This window comes from Magnolia sinica, chromosome 18 (genome assembly GCF_029962835.1).
Source record: "Magnolia sinica isolate HGM2019 chromosome 18, MsV1, whole genome shotgun sequence".
Lineage (NCBI taxonomy): Eukaryota > Viridiplantae > Streptophyta > Magnoliopsida > Magnoliales > Magnoliaceae > Magnolia > Magnolia sinica.
This window is the reverse complement of record NC_080590.1, coordinates 50,913,801-50,934,747: the sequence shown is the minus strand read 5'-3', so window position 1 is coordinate 50,934,747 and position 20,947 is coordinate 50,913,801. Positions and strand designations below refer to the sequence as shown.

General features: G+C 41.0%; 1 protein-coding gene across 1 annotated transcript; it reads left to right on the top strand.

Moving 5' to 3' along the window:
* Positions 1–2,035: 2,035 nt before the first annotated feature.
* On the top strand, positions 2,036–19,361 carry LOC131232491 (E3 ubiquitin-protein ligase RHF2A). Its single transcript, XM_058228757.1, has 9 exons — positions 2,036–2,249; positions 3,199–3,332; positions 3,790–3,836; positions 4,741–4,803; positions 4,896–5,004; positions 5,151–5,524; positions 5,608–5,715; positions 5,818–6,182; positions 19,072–19,361. The coding sequence occupies exons 2-8, from the start codon at positions 3,201–3,203 to the stop codon at positions 6,128–6,130; spliced, it is 1,146 nt and encodes a 381-aa protein (XP_058084740.1). The 5' UTR covers positions 2,036–2,249; positions 3,199–3,200; the 3' UTR covers positions 6,131–6,182; positions 19,072–19,361.
* The last annotated feature ends 1,586 nt before the right edge of the window (positions 19,362–20,947 follow it).

Below are 20,947 nucleotides of genomic sequence, written 5' to 3'. Positions count from 1 at the left end.
GATGAAATAATTAATGGTTGAGCCGTTGATTTATTTCTATCCATTTTTTTCTTAAACGTATTCACCTATTTTCTGATATGATACAAGTAATTTTTGGGCCCGAGCATGTTACTGACGGAAAGCATCCGATGAACGGCGAGGATCTCTCTGGAATCTGCCAAGTCAGCATGCAACTCCAACGAAGCCTTCACTCTCACGCATGCAGGTCCTGTTAGGCTGCCGTCCTGCCTTGGCTTCTCGGCGATTAGGTTCGGATTCCAGGTACTCTCGGGCGTACGTGCGAGCGTCCACATGTGTATAAGACAGCGGGCATTCATATGGTGGGCCCCACTTCAACCATAAATTCAAGCACATGAAATCTCAAGATCCACTTCATAATTTGGCCAGGCCACGGCGAGATAAAAATCGTGGTCGTACATACGTGTACTTGATCACACGTGCTACCGCGAGTAGGAAACGATCCTACTCGAGTAGCTTCACGTTTCCCAAAGCTTCTGCATAAAGAGGAATTATTGCACAAACCATACTCGCCTTTCCACACCATCCGGTGGTTTTCAACTCTGACAACTGGAACCATGATCCGGTAATCTAGACTGTTGGTTAGTGCATCTAGCTGTAGACGTTTTTGCCCACGAAAATAAAATCTTAACCCTTTTCTTTGTGGTCTACAGATAGACGGTTAACAAGAAATTCAGAACAACGATCTACGTTCAACTGAAAAGGACACCAACAAACGGTATCTTGGACCTTAAATATGAAACATTTTTCGGCCACAATCCATCGGAGGAGAGAAGCAATAGATCAATCACATGTATTTCCATAAAATGGGCCCCACCTAGAACAATTGAAAGCGTGCGTATACAGCGGGAAGAAGGACGTGTATCATGCATTCCGCGTTCCGCTCCCCTCCCGTGTACAACGGGGAGCGGATTAGGTGTTACACGGGCAACACCACATTGGGTGTGTCCCTGATAGTGGGGCCCACATTAATGTATTTGTTTCCTATCCACGCCGTCCATCCGTTTTTAAATATCATTTTAAAGAATTTCAACACAGACTAATGTGTTAAAAATCTTAACTGGACCACACTACGTGAAACAGTGGTAATTGAACGCCTATCATTAAAAAATTCCTAAGGCCGACTGCAATGTTTATTTCCCATCCAACCTGTTGATACCATCAAAAAGACTAGGATTAATGGAAAGAAAAAAATATATATAAACTTGATCCAAAACTTTATACGACCACTAAGAAGTTTTTAATGGTGTATATTAAATCCATAATATGTGGTCCATTTAAGAGTTGGATCTGCTTCGTTTTTGCTATTGTAACCTAAAATGATCTGAAAAAACTGATGGACGGCGTGGATATATACAACTATGGCAAGGTTGTCCCCACGGTCAGAGAAACACCCGCTACACTGCCGAATTACTCGGAAAACACCTAATGCGCTCCTTATACAACCGTACAAGACTGGGTAGACATTCACCGGCATTTTCAAAATGTGGGCCACTCATCCTCTTGACATATGGCAGTCGTGGAGTCTCTGCGACCATTCGCTCAATCTGCGAGGATTATATCTCTAAAACCACCTTAATTAAACAATCTTAACCATTCAATTGATGGATATCAAATAAATGGCTGATATTTATGTTTTCCCTTCATACAGGTCTATGCGACCTTACGAACAGGTTGGATTGCAAATAAACTTCACGGTTGACGGTACATATCACTGTCCGGTGACTTCCTTTGTTGTGGTCCACTTGAGCCTTCGATCTGCCTCATTTTAGGGCTCGACATCTAAAATGATCTTTCAAAATGGATGGACAGTGTGGATAAAGCATATACATCACGTTGGTCCTCACGGAGCCCCTGTCAGGACCGTCCGTCCTGGCCAGCTCCTGGTGGGGGTTGTACGCAATCCGCGTCCATGCCATAGGGACGGTCGAAGAATCACACGCATTTCTAAAATGGTGGTGAACTAGCAGGGGAGTCATTGGCATAAAATACAATGCCGAGAAAAGTAAAACTCCCGGGTGTCTCCTCCGCTCCTCCGCTCTCCATTGGCCGATGCTCGCTCCCTAGAAAGGAAAAGAGAGATTTCCTCCCTCTCTCCCTCTCTCTCTCTTCTAGGGTTTTGATTGATGGGCTCTGATCCATCTCAAATCGGTGGAATTCGAGCTTGATTCTGACATTTCACTACCAATTCCTTGCATACCTAGCCTCTAATTTGTAGTAATTCATCTCAGGTTTGTCCCAATACCCCCCTTTTCCCAAATTTTCCATCGATCGGATCCGCTTTTGTGATTTTTATACATTTCGATATCGATCTCCTCCTCTTGTGTGGATTTCTTTCTCGAATTTTCTTATTTTGTTCAATTTTCAATTCGAGATCCGTCTTTAGTTTCGTTTTTCTATTTTATCTTTATTTTATTTTATTTTTCCTTTTTTGTCCTTCTTTTCTTATGATGTTCTCATGATGCGTGAGCGGATAAAATGGGTTTTGTTTGGCCCAGCAACGATAGGTCGGGTCCCACTTTTTGGTTATCTGGGCTGTTCATCTGTGGGCCCCGACGGTCGGTTGATCTTGCTCGTTGAGATCTCCTCATCATGAAAATAGTTGGTCTGTCAAATGGTCCATGAAGAAGCATTGATGGTGTGGACAAAGGATTTGTGATTGGGGGAGGGTTTTCGGGTAGGGCCCACACGGAGCTGGGAGTGATTGGTGATCCTGGCCTGGGTCGCCTGGAAGGTGGATCCCACCTTTACTGCTGTTTGGCTGGACAGGAAATGCCATTTTGTTTGGTCTTTGGCTCATCTTGTTTGAATTGGTGGGAGTGTTGGTATTTTTATTTTTATTTTTGTAAAAGTGCCAGATTTATTGATCGCTAGGATTGAATTCTGCTGGGTTTCCTGTAAAGACATTGACTTTGTCTTTATGGGGATTAATTTTTGGTAGAATTTTCTGTAAATTCGCTGGCTTTATTCATTTTGGTATTGATTCTGATGATCATAAGAAGTTTGACATTTTTCTCACATCTGCAGGCCCCCTTCTGTCATTTTCTGCTCTCTCTCCCTCTCTCTCTTTTTGTTTTTTCGTGTGGATTGGCGTTGATGTTCTTTTGCCATTTTTTTTTTATATTTTATTTTAATGAGGAGGTGACATAACTCTATTGATTTTGTATGTGGGTTTTGTAGGCATGGATGAGACGGCGAAGGCTGAGAGCCATCTGACATCTGCTGCTGCATTTGTTGAAGGGGGCATACAGGATGCCTGTGATGATGCTTGCAGCATCTGCCTTGAAGCCTTCTGCGATAGTGACCCATCAACGGTAAAGGATTTGAGACTGACCTGCTGTTGTAAATATTGATTTTGTTTTGTATCTTCGTTTTGAAGTGTTGCGTGTTTTAGACAGTAGGGGGATGGAGACCAGTCATCTGGTGGGCCCCATCAATGATGGGCATGCCCTAAGATCTATCCCCCCATTAGAAAATCAGCCTGTATGAGCAGCATGTTCTTTTCCTGTTGAATGTGGACTGTTTAGTAAACTGTTTATATTAGGCCACTGATGGGGCAGTCATCCGTTGGAGGAATTTGTTGCATGCCCATCGGCAATGAATTCCACTGTGTGGATGGCCTAGATCAAGTCGTCTTACCTGTTCAGCTACCAAGCTGATTTATTGTGGCCATAATTGCCTTTTGTTTTTATGTTTTTGTTTTATTGGTTTTGTGAACTCCAATTGTGCCTATAGTCTTTCCTTATAACTGATTTTATTGTGATCTTGCAGGTGACTACCTGCAAGCATGAGTTTCATCTTCAGTGCATCCTTGAATGGTATGGCCCCCCTTTTTCTGCTTCCAATTCTGACTTTCTTGAAATTTGGTAGATGGCATGTGGTGGGCAGTTGTTTTAGATTATATCTAGTTTGGTTAAATTGGTTTTCAATCAATTGAATCATGTTGGGTCCTGAGACAGTTCTTTTTATCCTTGACATCTCCTTAGGACCTTGGGTGCGTTCTCACCTTTTGGAGTTCAGATAGCAAAATCACCTATTCCAGTCCATGATCTCTCCTTAGAGCTTGCTTGCTGTTTTTCCTTTCTGATGTTTGGCAATAAAATCTCTAATTACATTATTAATGTCACTGCACATGGACTTACTGTTTTAAGAATCTAAGTATCTAACTCCATATAGTGGGGATCATTCATTTTATCATCTAGTACTTGTAGGTCTGTTCTTTTTTGCACGATCCCTCTCTCAATGTGCCACTCCTGCTTCACATATTGGCAATTTAGCCTTGTTTTTCTTTCTTTCTATTAATTCAATTTGTTCGAAAGCAGAAGGGGGGAAAAACAAGCGCACCTACCAAGTGGAGAGATTGTCCCATATCTATAAACTCCACTTGCTAAACTATCAGGAAGTCAGCTTTAGCTAGGCTGTACGTGGGTCAATACTTTCCTACTTGGCAGTGAGGTTGTCTGGGCTCTCAAAAGATTGGAGACTTACTCTCGCAAGAAGTAGCAAGGAATGCAAACCCTGAACCTACAGACTTTCTGTTTCTCATATTTTAAAACATTTCTTGTTAGTCATCCAGATCAGTGCTGTGTATTTCTCGTAGTGACCAGTTCTGTTCCCTTGAGCCTACTTCCAAAGAATACTGCTCATCAGTTAAACTTAGTGACACTCTTTTACTGTACATTTTGAAGTGTGACATATTCACATTTACCATACCTCTCGTAGGTGCCAAAGAAGCTCCCAATGCCCCATGTGTTGGCAATCCATCAGCCTGAAGGATCCCACCAGGTTTATTCTAACTTATTGTGCTCTTCTAACGTCTTTTCCTATTTTCACATTCAATACTTCATTGCTGTTATTCACTATGTTGCTGTTTGCAGCCAAGAACTGCTGGAGGCGGTGGAAAGGGAAAGGAGCTTTAGGGTTAATCAATCACGAAACACCACAATATTTCATCATCCTACCCTCGGGGATTTTGAATTACAACATGTTTGTAATCTTACAGGCCCTAATGTTTTGCAATGCGTGTTCCATGCTTGCAGCTGGACATGACCAAAATAACCATTTTGATCAAACCAGATATTCTGTCTGCACATAAAAGTATGCCACTAAAGTTCCTTTTCATTTTAACGCAGTTACCAGTAGGTGCGAATGATTCTGAACTCGAAGAGCGTATAATCCAGCACTTGGCTGCTGCAGCAGCTATGGGCAGAGCACATCACATAGCTAGAAGAGAAGGGCAGAGGAGCAGGTCGGCTGCTCAGGGTCGTCCACAGTTTTTGGTCTTCTCTGCGCATCCCAATGCACCTCCTGTTGGTCCTATTTCTGCCATGACTGGTCAAAGAGAAGGGGAAAATGAACGTGCTCCTTCGGTTCCTCTTCCTGAAGTTGGAGAGGAAACCTCACAGCGAGTTTCACAGTTACCTCCTGTTCTAGTTGAACAGGTTCCTGCCTCAGCTTCTGGAACTCCTGTGGTTGTGGCCAGTAGGCCTGGGGTTTCTAATAACCGGTATGTCTTATGGCCAACCTCATCCACCCTCTGTTGAGTACATTTTTGTCTAACCCTTGGTCTTGTTGATCATTTTATTACAGGAATCCTGTTGTTCAACCTTCCCCTGTAAGCCATGATAGAGCAGGACCATCGGAACTCCAATCCTTTTCCGAATCGATAAAATCTCGGTGGAATGCTGTCTCAATGAGGTGTACAGAAAGCCCTTTCATCTTTATAATGTCTCTAAATTCTTGTTTTTCACAAGTAATGGTTCTGATGATCTTAGTTTTGTTTTTTCGCGTTACTAAAAGATACAAGGAATCGATATCCAAGAGTACAAGAGGATGGAAAGAGAGGTTATTTGCACGCAACACTTCTGTTGGGGATCTTGGTTCTGAAGTCAGGAGAGAGGTCAATGCTGGAATTGCTAGTGTGTCACGCATGATGGAGCGCCTTGACACCAGAGACAATAGTAGAGAGAGTGATGCTTCTGCATCTCATAGCACGGAAGGTACTTCAGTTACAGAGCCACATAACCAGAGGATTGCTGAGAATCATGGCAACGATATTCCAAGTGGCAGCAATACGTCAGCTTCTTGTGCTGCAAGTCCAAGCCAAAACTAAGTTTTTACGACATTTCATGAGTTGCATGTATCCTCGACATTCATCTTCTGAGGTGCGTATCCTGATATTGGCACTTGAAATTGTCTTGAACGTGATTGCGTTGATTCGCACATGTATATGTGTGAGGCATTTCTTTTCCAGAAATCCTAGCAATTCATTGTTAGGTTTTGTTTTGTTTTGTTGTTTTTTGTTTTTCTTCAAATTATCCATAAAAAAGAGATAATTTTAAATTTTGAAAATATGCTTGAGTTGGATGAGGCAATGTCAAGAACATTTCTTTTGGGAAGATCTTTTGTTTGCTTGCAACCCGCATTTTTGAGTATTTTCATAACAGTAATGGTGGCTGTAATGGCCACCACCATTACCAGTACGATATGGACCGTAGCTGCCATTACGGCATTTTTTTTTTTTTATTTTTTGAAAGAAAAACTTTTTTGGCCCCATTATGGGACTGATACAGGCCATTTTTTATGTAACGGTCGTTTTGGCCCTGTAACACATAACGTTACCACCATTACCATTAGGTAACCATGTTACCCACTTAGATTTTTGTTGACTTGATGGTGTAGTTGTTTAAATGAATATTTTAACCTCCTGTTTATTTATTTATTTATTATTATTTATTTATTATTTTTAAAAAAAATAAAATTATAAATGAAATATCAAAAGGATTGTATAAGGAAAGGGAGGAAAAGAACAACACAAACACAAAACACAAAGGCCCTTTGCTTACATTCCAGACAAATCTAGAGCCTCCAGATCGACCCCTTGGCAAGAGTATCAGCAACCACATTAGCTTCTTGTTGATGTGAGAGGAAACTGGCCCTTCAGTGGTAAGGGCTTTGAACTCCTGGATTACATCCCCATCGCCATGGGAATTCACCTGGAGTTTCCCCTTTGATAACATTTAAAGTCCTCTTGATGAGCAGCTGATATAGGTTAAGATTATGCATAGTTCTGACTCCCCGAAGAACAGCATTGGCCTCTGCACGCATTGAGTAGCAATGGCCAAGCTGTCCAGAGTATGTGGCAATGCATGCTCCCAAGTGATTACTTGAAAGGCTGCTATCCCAGCTGGACCATGATTCCCCATAGAGGTGCCATAAATGATAATTTCTACCTTAGTGACTGGAGGGGTCCTCCACCTTTTGATATATTTGGGTGGCCTCATACCCACCTTTAATTACTCGACTCCACTTGAACTGCAACATTAATTTTGGGATGCTTATCAGCTGCTTATCCAAAATTTCCTGAATCTTTGACTGTCCTACACTAGAACAAACATTTCTGGTACTCTATTTTTGCTGCAAAAGATCTTTCTGTCCTGGACTAGAATAAGAGAGTCAGTTCTTTCTTACTCCCCCCCCCCCCTCAAAAAAAAAAAAAAGAAGCAAAAAAGATCTTTCTGTTTCTTTCCTGCCACATGATCAAGATCAATAGGATTGCTTGGAAGGGCATTTTCCATAGCAGTTTACCACTAGTGGAGATGGCTTCATTCCACTTTGCCATTACTGAGTTATATCTATCAAGCCTGGAATTACCCATTGAATTCTGAATGGTTCGAATATCTCATTCACTACTCTCTAGGCAGAACGGATTACAGGCTACTCATCAAAGAGGCATGGCAAGCATCGATTAGTCAATTGATGATAGCGAATCTTCAAGTAATCAGTTGTCAAGATATTGTCCAATATCCCTGTCCAACAGAGAACCATAAATTAAACTGATGGGGGGCTGTATGCAAGACTTTGACTGCCGGAATTTCCATTGTACTTCTCCTTATGGCATCACAGAAAGATCTCATTGAAATTCAACCATATGTTCCAAACCACATCCTTCCTCCTTTTCTGGAGAGCAAAACAAAAACAGCCTCCAACATGTTAAGCATCTGGATCTCTCCAAAATTGCATCCAAATTGAGGGCCCTGGATAATCTTACCTCCTACCCTCTGATAGTTATTGCAAATTACAGATTCCTTGTTGCTGGCTGCAAAATGCATAGCTTCAATTGTGAATCAAAGCAGATCCTGCACGATGGACAGTTGAGGGTGGCCGTTGTACCTTTTCCATGTTAATCAACATGCATGGTCTATTTTTTGGCCAATGCTTGCCTGACCTGGTTCGTCCGATTAAAGTGATATTTTGAGAGGCATAGATGATCATAGGTAGTCCCCATGATGATGGTACAGCTTGATGAATGACCTTTCTTGTTGTAATAAATCAGGCCTATTCATTGTGCAAGACATTGCTGGGATATCATGTTAGCTTGTGCATCAGGCATGCTAACCCAAAGTGTACTCAAGGAGTGCGAATGTGCCATTTGATTTCCTTGCCAATCAGCAGCTAAACAGCAGAAATATAACTGAAGATTTCTTGCCATTTCCAAGTATTTGCAAAATTGGAACTTTGGAAGAAGACAATAGAAGTTAAGTGATGCAAATGCATTGTTGATCAAACAAGTGGGCCCCACATGGTCACATGTGTGATTCCACATGGGGTCCATGTGAGGGAAGCATGTGCGTAGTTATTCTTTAGTTTGTCTTTGAATACAATGTAAAAGTCTAATCCACCCTCACTTGAGGGTGGACTGTGACTACTGCTTTAAGCAGGGGCAATTTGTCTTTTCCTTTCGCTATAGTGTTAGTCGTAGGCTATAATTAAGCCCTATAGTGATGTGGTGTGACTCTTTTTAGCTTAGAATATTAAGATTAGTTTGAGAGAAGTTTCTTCTTTATTTGCATGTGTTACTTTGTGATGTTTCCATGGGTCTAGCATGTGTTGCTAAGTTTCTTGTCCATCTTATCACATTTCTACTGCTTTGGGCTGCATCAGCTGTTATGAGAACAAGTTGGTCTGGGGAATCGAGGGTTTCATCCAAAGAAATGATGGAGAAACTAGGATCTATAGAGATGTTAATTAGCCTCTTTTAATGGAGGAATGAATGCTATGGCGGAAGTGAGCAAGAAAACTATGATAAATCCTTAGACTAGCCACGATCACAAGCAATTCATGAAGCTGGGAAACTAATCTCCTTGGCAACTGCAGACTCAACTTCTAGGTAGAGATGCGAAGCATAGCCACGGGCACAAGACATAAGGCAACATATTGGAAGCTCCCGCCTGATTCTGCAATTCGAGGCAAAGATCCTTCAAAAAGGAGAGGAATCGAGATGCAAATGGATTGTTGATCACACGAGTGGGGCCCTCGTGGTCACAAATGTGATCCCACATGGGGCCAACTTGGGATGGAACCATCTGATTATTTAGTCTTTAGTCTGTCTGGAATAAAATGTTAGAAATCATAGCTTGGAATTTGATGCCAAGACCAGCAACAAACTCCGTCCACTTGAATCCCTCAAAACTCAAAAGACAACTGGAATGAGAGAGATCATTAGAGAGGGATAGAGAGAGCATGGGAATCCACTCACCAGAAAAAGAGGGTGAGAATATGCTTACTAGAAAAGGAATTCCTGATTTAAGAATACTCCAAAATCTTAACTGTACTTTATGGTGATGATCATTTGTGGGCCTCCTAATCACACTCAACCACTGAAAAAAGAACATAAATTATTAAACATAGACCTCAGTGACTTGTGTAGACTTCAAAACTTGTCTAGCTAGTTAAACCAACTAGGGCACTTGTTTAATTAAGGGAATTTACTAACCAAGATAAGATTGCTTTACCGTTAATGTAGTGGTGCTGTAGCATGTTACTATCGTGTTAGGGATTGGTGATATGCATTGGAATTAAGAGAAGTTTGAGAAAAGTTTATTCTCTTTGCTTGCGTTGGTATGTGTCATGTGTAGCCATGGTTCCTAGCATGCATTGCTAGGTTTCTTTTCCATCTTATCACATTTCCAGCGCTTCCAGCTGCATCCTTGGGGTGGCAAAGGGAGGTTAGCCCACTGACCCAATAGGCATGTCCTTGTCGTAGGCATGGTTTAAGCCTGCTCACCAGGCTTGGGGACCGGACTCAGACCTATTGCTCTTCGAGCCTGAATGATAATCGGCTAGGCTCGGGCTTGGATCAGGCTCTTAAATATACTAGATCAAACAGAAAACAGATTGTTGCAGTAATAAGACGTAAGTGTAGGCATTTGGTTGTTTTGATAGAATATAAAGGACCAAGCAAAATCAGACGTAACCCAAATCATGCGTCCTCCTTTCTCCTCTCCTTTTGGAGCCTCTTGTTTCTCTCTTAATTTAAGCGGTTGCAAAACTTCCTCTGCTCCACAAGAACTTCTCTTTTTGGATCGTCATATGTTCCAGTCTTTCCTTGCTCTCTGCTGGATTGAACCATTTGGGTACAATCCTATAATGGCCCTTCTGTTGCATATATCTGAATTAGACCCTTGCATTGGCTAACTACTTCCACTGGAAGAATGAGGCCTCCATGTAATCAGTTAAGAAACTCTTCCTGATTTAGAGAGGTCCACCGAAGCCAACTATGCCGATGCTCATTCACTGCTTTGCCCCTTCAGGGTTTGATTTATCTGTTATTTGAGTTGGAAGTTTTTTTTTTTTGTCCCCTTTGGGTGGGTATCTCTATTAGATATGGTTTGTTCTCATCTCCTTGCAATAAATGTTGCAGATCCACAGTTGTTCAATATGTTGTTCAGATCTTGGATGATTCAATTCATTCCTATGTTTTCTGCTTTCAAGGACATCCATTAACCGCATCATCATGCGCAAGATTCATTTCGTCAACCATTAGAACTTCTCTGATGCCAGATGATGCAGGGAGATATATGGAAAGGAGCACAATGAAGATGTCAGATGATGTGGCATCCATTAACCGCATCATCATGCACAAGATTCATTTTGTCAACCATTAGAACTTCTCTGATGACAGATGATGCAGGGAGATATATGGACAGGAGCACAATGAAGATGCCAGATGATGTGGCATCTGTTTATCTGTTCAAACATGTGCTCTAATACCAGATGATGGGGGATCTGGTTATCTGTTTCAAATGTATTTAAGAAACAGCATGGTCGAAAAGAATACAAAAGGAAAAAAAAAAAAAAAAAGAGCTCCCCAATCTTAACCTACTAGACTAATTTTTTTTATTTTTATTTTTAAATGACTAACCTACTAGACTACATGCATATAATTTAGCAGAAATTGATGCCCATTTTATTACATTGGATTTCGCCCTTAGAAAGACCCCCATGGATTTCCAAAAAACATCTCGAAAGCATGTGTTTTTCCTTTTTCCCTGTAAAGCCCAAAGACCTGCAAGAAGGGACATCCTCCACACATCGCTACCCAATTTGCCAATACCCCCTCCATGCCGTTGCCAAAAAAATCCCTCAATTTACCTAGGGATTACCTATAATACTCTAAAGATCCCAAAGAAACCTTCCCACACCTCCATTGAGAATGAACAATGCATGAAGAGATGATTGGTCTACTCCTTGTTATGCCAACACAATGGGCATGCATTTGTGATGTAGAGACTCCTCTTCCTCAAATTGTGGATCGTTAACACCCTATTCCAACCCACTAGTGACAGGAAAGTTACTCCACCTTTGAGGGGGCACCATATCACCAAAGAAATAAGTTATGCATTTTGCCGCCTACAAAAGGACCACCTTTAAGTACAATAGTGGAAAGATTTCACCAAAAACTTTCCCAACATGACCTCTTTCCAAGGCATTGAATCGGCCCCCTTCGATGGGATTACTAACGCAGGGGCATTTTCACACCTGGCTCGAGTGGGGTAGCCCATGGGATGCAGGGACACAATCGAGTTGGGTGACCCATGTGATTTGGGGCCCACGGGAGAGGTCTCGTGTTCAACACTCTTCACCGGGGGTGATTAATATGCATTTTACACCGGGCTCGAGTGGGGTAGCCTATGGGATGCAGGGACACACTAGGGGTGGGCGACCTGTGTGAGGCGGTACCCATGTGATTTGAGGCCCACGAGGGGGGTTCGGCCGAGGTCCTTACCCATGCGATGCGGGGCCTGGGCTATGAGATAAAGAGATTAATTCGCCATACTCTAACAGTTCGAGCTTTTAGAGCAAGTGATTAATTGTTCTGCATCAAATTGGTATTAAAGAGGGAGGTCTCGCGTTCGAGACTCCTCACCAGGGGTGATTAATGCAGGGGCATTTTCACACCAAGCTCGAGTGGGGTAGCTCGTGGGATATAGGGACACACTTGGGGTGGGTGACCCATGTGATTTGGGGCCCACGGGGGAGGTCTTGTGTTTGAGACTCCTCACCGGGGATGATTAATGCGTATTTCACACTGGGCTTGAGTGGAGTAGCCTGTGGGATATAGGGACACACTTGGGGTGGGCGGCCCGTGTGAGGCGGTACCCATGTGATTTGGGGCCTAGGAGGGGGGTTCAGCCGAGGTCCTAACCCACGCGATGTGGGACCTGGGCTATGAGATAAAGGGATTAATTCTCTATACTCTAACAGTTCGAGCTTTTAGAGCAAGTGGTTAATTATCCTCCATCAATTACCCTTGACAACTGATATAATATAGCCACTAATTCTTCAAATTCATGATCTTGAAGATTCCTTCAATTAAAAGGAAGCCAAATCTTGATAGTCCCATGGAACGAGAAATATCGATTGACTGTTATGTCAAGATCCAAGGCTGCTTGAGCTGGATGTGGATATAAATCTTGTAACTTCCAATCATCTATCCACACATCCTTCCAAACCTCGAACTGTTACCCACCCCCTCCTTGACAATTTCCTTCATACTCATAATTGCCCTCCACATCTCCGACGCTTTATACAAAGAAGAACTCTTAGGGCCTGTTTGGCCGGACGGATTAGATGGGATTAGGTGGGTTGGGATCACTTGATCCCATCCCCGTAACCCACGCGTGTGTTTGGACCGTGGCTCTAAACCGAACCGCCATAACCTAATGGATATCTAGCGGTATTCAGGAAGATGCCCAGGAAACAGCGAAGTCCATCTCTCGAGCCTTGTCCGTCGTTCTGTCGTTAAGACTAGGGATTTGGAGAGGTTATCTTCGTCCCGCTCATCCATATACAGGTGATGCGTTCCCTCAGCCTTAACCGGATGAAATGGGAAGTTACGATTGGGGGTTGGTGATCTACACCGTTGATCTGATGGGTCCCGACGTAGATGAAGTATTCGACTTTCGGAAATCCCCCACATGCTGATCAGCTTCCAACAGATTTAAAGTGGAGAAAGCATAGTTATATAGTGTGACCAGAATTTGAAGAATCAGATGGGAGGAAGGGTGAAATGACAGGGTAAAAGTTAAGTAGTCCGCGGACTAGGAAAGTGAATTTGTAGTCCTCCATCTGGGCCCCTTGTATTAGTGTAGTAGGACTGTGTCTCACCGTGGATCGACCTTGGAAGGTCCCCTTCTTCATTAAAAATAATCAAAGCCACCTAGAAAATGAACTTGAATGTAAATCATTGAGCAATACGTTGTTTTAGATAGGGTAATTTGTATAAATCACACCGTTCTTATAGCGTATTGCTTGTGGGTCCTACATATTGAACGGTTCCGATCACTCAAATGCTTGGCCTGATGTTCGGATAATAGAAAATAAAATCCTGTTATGTAGTCTGCGGACTACTATACTGGACCTCGAAATAACAAGGCAGCTAGTACCTTTCTTTCCACTTTCGGAAATCCCCCAAATGCTGCTCATCTTGCGTTCGAGGCCGAGCTCGCACATGTGTGCATCATCGGGTGAGAACTCCAGGATTTTGATCGAAACCCCCCGCCAAACACAATAGATGGTTCCGATCATTGAAGGGGGTTCTCAATGGTGGGCCATGTCCGGGCCAAACGGATGTTGTCCGTTCAAATTCTAATGAAATGGATGGATAGAGCAGATGAAACAAATAAATCACGGTAGGTCAAATAAACCATCTGTGCAGTGGGTAAAGATGGAGGAGGTGACGCCGTTTTTGAAATCCACTTCAATCCCATGGAAAATCCAAACAAACTAATATGAGATAGCCCATGGGATGATTGCAATCCCACAAAACCCAAACAGGCCATGTGTGGCGCATGGGTTAGATGTGTACATGCAATGCAGCCGACCATCCACTGCAACTCATAAATGCAGTGGCGACCGTAATTCCATCCCTTGTATTCTGCTGTATTTCACGCGCCCAAACAGGGCCTTAGGCCACCACCAGTGTTTTAAATAGCGGTAGCTTGTTACATAGCGCTCAACCCTTTGTAGTGCTGCACGATACTTCTATTTTTTAATTTTAAAATAGGAAAAATGTGATAAATGGTAAGAAAAAAAGGAAAAAAAAATATATAAAGTGCCTAAAAATTTATTTATTTATTCGAATACAAGCATGTTTAAACTAGTGTTTTAAATAGCGAATAGCAGGTAGTGTAGCATTCACCCCTCTGAAAAGCGTGAGGTGTAAGCTATAACATAAGCTACATGCTACTTCTAGATTTTGAATCAAGGTTGCGCTTGATTGCACCAATTTCATGATATTCTGCACCAAATTAGACTTGTTAATATTGGAATTTAACAAAATTTTATAATATTTGGTGCAACCAAATGCAACCCAATGTTTTAAGTATCGACGATATCGGCCGATATATCCCACGATATATCTTGTATCCCACTTGTGCGATACAAAACGCACAGGTAGTGGGATATATCCCACATGTTCGATCTGGTAGCATTTTTATTTTGATCCTTTAAATATATATATATATATATATATATATATATATATATATATATATATATATATATATTGGCAAATCTCTGTTAAATTAGTGTCAAATTGTTACAAATTCATGAAAAATCATGGATTGAGAGCTTCGATTTTGAGATTTGGATGAGACGGGCCGAGTTACGGAAAAATTTTAAAAAAAATAAAATATTTTAAATTTCTTGCAAATCGGTTGCAATCTTTGTATCTAAACATAAAATCAAACATGTGTGTAACCTGATCTAGTGATTCTTCTTTTGCTTTTGAATGTATTACTTGGGTTTCCACATGTCTTCTTTTATTTACAAATTATATGAATAGACTTTAAATATACATGCATCAATCAGTTAGACAACACAAATTAGGACCCCATACAAAGAAAATATGTTATGTGCACTTATGTTTTGTAATGTTTTGATTTATAAGTGTGTATTGATGTCTTTTTTAACAATCACTAAAGTTTAATTGAAAAATTCGACCAATTCCCAATATTCCCCATGTTTCCAACAACAACGATACAATACGCGATACAACCGATATATCCCATGCGATAACCGATATGTATTTGTATCCCAAGGGTGCGATACGTAATGCGATACCGATATTTCGAACACTGACACAACCTAAAGTAACAAGAAGGGGTAACCATTAAGTATAAAAGTAGAGAAAGAGCTTCTAGATTTTAAATCAAGGTTGCGCTTGGTTGCACCAATTTCATGATATTCTGCACCAAATTAGACTTATTAATAATGGAATTTAACAAAAATTTATAATATTTGGTGCAACCAAATGCCACCTAAAGTAACAAGAAGGGGCAACCATTAAGTATAAAAGTAGAAAAAGAGCAATGAAACTGATTTAATATTGTTACTGATATTATTATTATACTAATAACATTGAAAAACTAATTTGAGAGAGAGAGAGAGAGAGAGAGAGAGAGAGAGAGAGAGAGAGAGAGAGAGATTAATGTTGGGAGAGAGTTTGGAATGAAAATGTTGCATCGGCTTGTATTGGCTCATGCGGGCCGATACAGCCATAGAGGCCCCATTCTGAAATTTTATTTTCAAAATTTCTCATGTTTTTCCACTTTTCATTTTAATGACAAAGGACGCTTATAAACTAATTTAAGACTAGATCTAGGCCTATTCTGAGGGTCAAAACTCAAGATTTAGTGGGATTTGATGAATTGAAGCAGAATGAACCATTTTGGGAAATATCAGAAGGGGTAAACCATTACTTTTTTCTTTTCTTTTTTCCATCTTTTTGTTGTATTCACAAGTAATGGCCCCTAATCCACCAAAAGCATGCTTGATTTGTGTTCAATTATAACCTATTTGGTTGACTTTCAGCATATCAAGCTGACAGATAACATTCTTATCAAAGAGTGGTCTATTTTGATGTTTTATTATGCACACCAAGCTCGAGTGGAGTAGCCCATGGGATGCGGGGACACACTTGGGGTGGGTGACCCATGTGATTTGGGGCCCACGGGGGAGGTCTTGTGTTTGAGACTCCTCACCGGGGATGATTAATGCGTATTTTACACTGGGCTTGAGTGGGGTATCCTGTGGGATATAGGGACACACTTGGGGTGGGCGGCCCATGTGAGGCGGTACCCATGTGATTTGGGGCCCAGGAGGGGGGTTCGGCCAAGGTCTTAACCCACGCGATGTAGGACTTGGGCTATGAGATAAAGGGATTAATTTTTCATACTCCAACAGTTTGAGCTTTTAGAGCAAGTGGTTAATTATCCTGCATCAATTACCCTTGATAACTGATATAATATAGCCACTAATTCTTCAAATTCATGATCTTGAAGATTCCTTCAATTAAAAGGAAGCCAAATCTTGATAGTCCCATGGAACGAGAAATATCGATTGACTGTTATGTCAAGATCCAAGGCCGCTTGAGCTGGATGTGGATATAAATCTTGTAACTTCCAATTATCTATCCACACATCCTTCCAAAATCTAAACCTCGAACTGCTACCCACCCCCTCCTTGACAATTTCCTTCATACTCATAATTGCCCTCCACATCCCCGACGCTTTATACAAAGAAGAACTCTTAGGCCACCACCAGTGTTTTAAATAGCGCGCAACCCTTTGTAGTGCTGCACGATACTTCTATTGTGTGTGTGTATAAACTTCTTGGCCAAAAGGATTTGGATCCACAAAAAAAGGGCATTTTGGATTCTCTCAAAATGTTTCAGACCATTCTCCAGTACAAAGAGATGATACATTAATGCAAATATGGTTTATTGGTAGCTGTAATTGGTAGAGGACAACACAGTAGAGCCAGCGCTGTCCGGCATTATGGAATTTTTTCCGACAAAATGTTATTCATGTAGGCCAAATTGTGGTTTGCCTAAAAGAATCCACAATTGTTATTATCTTTTGCAATGAAAATTCTATTAGCAGTCAAGAACACGGGTTTGCCACAAATAAACTGTATGAAAGTAAATAACTGAACAAATTGCAGCCAATGGAAATATAGAAACATGGTAACCTAATCAATCCTCATAGTCTCCAGGAGTCATCATTGTCATCTAAGCCTTATCCCAACTCACTGAGGTCCGCTCTGCCTTATCCCAACCAACTGAGGTCTGCTCCAACCATCTAGTAAAATATCAACCTGGGGCTCTCAACCCTTAAAATGGAACTCCAATGCTGAAATCAGTCTTATGTAACTCAACCTGCAGGAGGAAACCATCACTGCCTTTTTGCACTTCTTACCTAAATTACTCCTACTGTCACTGAACCTAAAACTTGAAAAATGGCACAGAAAAAAACTTCTCTTGGTGAGAATTATCTAACATGAATGCGTTTATTCTCAATTAGAAATTCTTATGCCCTGTTTGGTAGACGCCTAAAAATGAGTTCATCCATTTTATTTAACAGTAACATTAATTCATTATGCACCAGAGATCAAGATCTCTAATACATAACTATCGTTAAATAAAGTGAGATGAACTCTGTTTTAGGTGTCCACCAAACAGGGCCTTGGACTATTTATGATAATTGGACATCTGGGCACAGAGAGTTGTCTGATCACAGTCATGTCAGTTTTCCAACTCTGCGTCACATCTGTTGAAATCCCAACTTGTGGCTTCCATTGAATAATATTTCTTGCTGTTGGCTGTATCAAGGTTTTGTTTCTTCCCCTGTTTCTTGGTGCTGAGGTCGTAGGTTGTTTCCCATGCTGGCCAAAGTCTTTCAGAGCCAAAGAGATCGAAACTATGCTGTTCTCCCACTCGTTGGATGAGCTGTTAGAGACAGTGTAGCGTGCTTCAGTGATCCAGGGTTAAATCCCTGCCAGTCTTACCTTTCCAAAAAAAAAAAAAGAAAAGGAAAAGAACAAAAAATCCTCAAGCCTAGGTATAGGTTGATCACTGTTCGGTTAGGATACATTTTGTCTTCAATAAGTCGCCTCTTATGTTCAATCTAGTGTCAATTTTGCAAGCCCACCTGCATGCATGTTCTTCCATTGTTTTATCCTGTAATGCATGTCTTGTTTGATATTTGGATACTTTGACTGGAAGCTTTATGAGTCCAAATTAGCTTGGCCTTATCCTGTGCAGAGCTAGTGGTGTTAGCTTAGATCCCTATCAAGCCCTAATGAATTATATTGGACACTCAAGAAGCATGATTGAACACTCTATTGTACTTGAGAAACTTGCCGAGTTACCTTGACTCAATAGAGATTTAATCTGTGTAACTTGGGCTGCTGTGGCATCAAGTTGACTTACTGTGGTTATTGTCAAAGAAAATGTATATTGCTTCAAGAGGATATACAGTTGTAATAGCTAATAATATCTTAGTTAATGTACCAATCTTTATGTGTGATGCACATGTTCAAGACCATTCATTTATTGGGCCCTACCATGGTCGAGCTATACACAAGAAACTTGCACACCAAGTGTATGAGCACTGATTTGACGACTTGCGAGGATTTAGACAATTGATGATTAAAAAAGGTATAAGCAACTGTCAACACTCACTGGGCACAAATCTGCTTATTTCTTATTGATGTCATCATTCAGGTGTGATTTTTGGTGTACTGCCATCCACATTAGGGCCCAACAAATGAATGGTCCAGAACTCACACATCATCATTCAGGGTTTAGCACCTGATAATTCCCATTTTCTAGTTTCATTGTGTCAGCTAAGATTCATGTGGGTCAAAAAATATGGTCTGATATCGTACCTGATTTGGTAGACTGTAACAGAGATTCTTTTTATATTGCAGGTGGTGAACCAAGTTTCTTTGTAGATGCGTAGTGCTGAGGAGACCATGCAATGAGATGCTTCTGGGCAAAGGAGAGGAGGGAGAGAGCCTTTGATTTTTAGAGTCTGAGTCCAAGAAAGGGGAGCAGTAAAAAAAGGGGGGGAAGAGCATTTAGACTTCTACAATGCTTCTATACCTGTATATTTGTTTATATAAATATTTCGCTTCCCTGGGAAGGTAACTGATTTCTCAGAGCTTCTAAAAATAAGATCCAAACTTGAATTTATTATCAAATGAGCTGATTGGATGCATCATGCTTGGCTGCTTTTTCAATAGTGGCCTGCTTGTGTTCCACCTTTGGCAGCAATTGGGTCGGAATGCTACGGACATTTGATTAATTGCAGTAATGTCATTTGGTATTAACAACTAAAAAAAGAACAAAGAAATAACCATAGTATGTTTAGAGGGCCTTGTTTATATATGTAGGATTTGGTGGATAATCATCGCTGCTGCTGATTAATCATGTCCATTTCGTGTCTGACCCATAGTTCAAACCCAAAATGCAACTGAATGTTTGTCTGGGTGGGCTCAACTTGATATTTAATAATTATAAATTACTATAAATACTATCTGGTACATAAAGTAGTTAGAATCCTACTAGTAATAGGAAATACATCTCTCACGAAACTAGCTGTCACACTGTTGTTAAGTGTGTTTCTCTGGATTATGGTCAAAAGTCTAGAGTTCGATTTGTTCCCTCACTGTAATCTCACCTTGAGTCATATTGAGTCGATCAAGTGGTCAAATCTACTCTATGAGTCCTCCCTAGTAATCATCAAGACATACATAGAATTGAGTTTGACACTGAGTTGAATTAACTCGTCTGAGTTCTGAATTATTGAGCTTCAAGAGGTCCGAGCTACCTGTATTGGATTGATTCTCTGGGGGCATTTGATCATAATCTCCAGCTGAAGTGTCTGAAAAACAAGTGAATGGTTATAGGGGGGCAACTCCCAGTTTGAAGGGTTTGAGGTTTATCACATGATTGTTAGATTAAAAGATCATTTCTTGTCCTTGGCAAGACCCTGCCTTTGTTAGCCTAGCTTGTTATCAGGTGTGAGCCATCATGGGGATGGGCATACCTGAATATCTCCTCTGTTTGATTAGAAACGGACAAATTACCATTTGGGATTGTTCGGTGGGAGTGTGTGGAGTATTTCCCAGTATTCAGGGGTCTCACCATATGAATGCCTTGTATCGCATCTTGGGGATGCACATTGCATTCTGTTGAAATCTTGATAATATTCATCATGCTTTTTCATTCTGTAGATTATGCACAGGAAACTAAGCTACGGGAAAAATGATCTAAATCTTGGCTAAATACATTGGAACCAGCTTGAAATTATAATTAGCAGTAGATATTGTACATACTAGGATCCAAGTAGAGAGGAGAGAGGTATTGGTTTGCAAGATGTGGGGAGCAGGTATATCTCCGAGAGATGTAAATGCAAGAGCTAATTAAAAATAGGCCCGGAGCAAGTTATTTTAAACGGAATCCAGACTTTTAAGTTGGTTCCAAATTTGGATTAGGAGCCATTTTGGTTCGGATCCAATGACCCTTCAGATGATCTTGATCCATTTATGTCCACCCACATCAATCCCTTCAATGTATGATTGCTGTGTATGAACTGATGATTCCTTCTCTTTAAAGGTCTGTTTAGATGTCATGTCCCCAAAAATTTAGAATGGATTCACTTTTTCTCAACAAAGCCAATCCACTCAAGCATTTGATGAAAATGGCTTTTTAAGGAAACAGACACCACAAAAGCCGAATTCCCATTTTTCTACCTAAGTCACAAGTGAATCTATATCTCTCTCTTTATCTCACTTTGCAATT

Coding starts and splice junctions, on each gene's coding strand:
- LOC131232491 (XM_058228757.1), top strand. CDS start 3,201: ATGGATGAGACGGCGAAGGCTGAGAGCCATCTGACATCTGCTGCTGCA. Junction 5,005..5,150: donor GGGATTTTGAATTACAACAT/GTTTGTAATCTT, acceptor ATTTTAACGCAG/TTACCAGTAGGTGCGAATGA. Junction 5,716..5,817: donor TGGAATGCTGTCTCAATGAG/GTGTACAGAAAG, acceptor CGTTACTAAAAG/ATACAAGGAATCGATATCCA.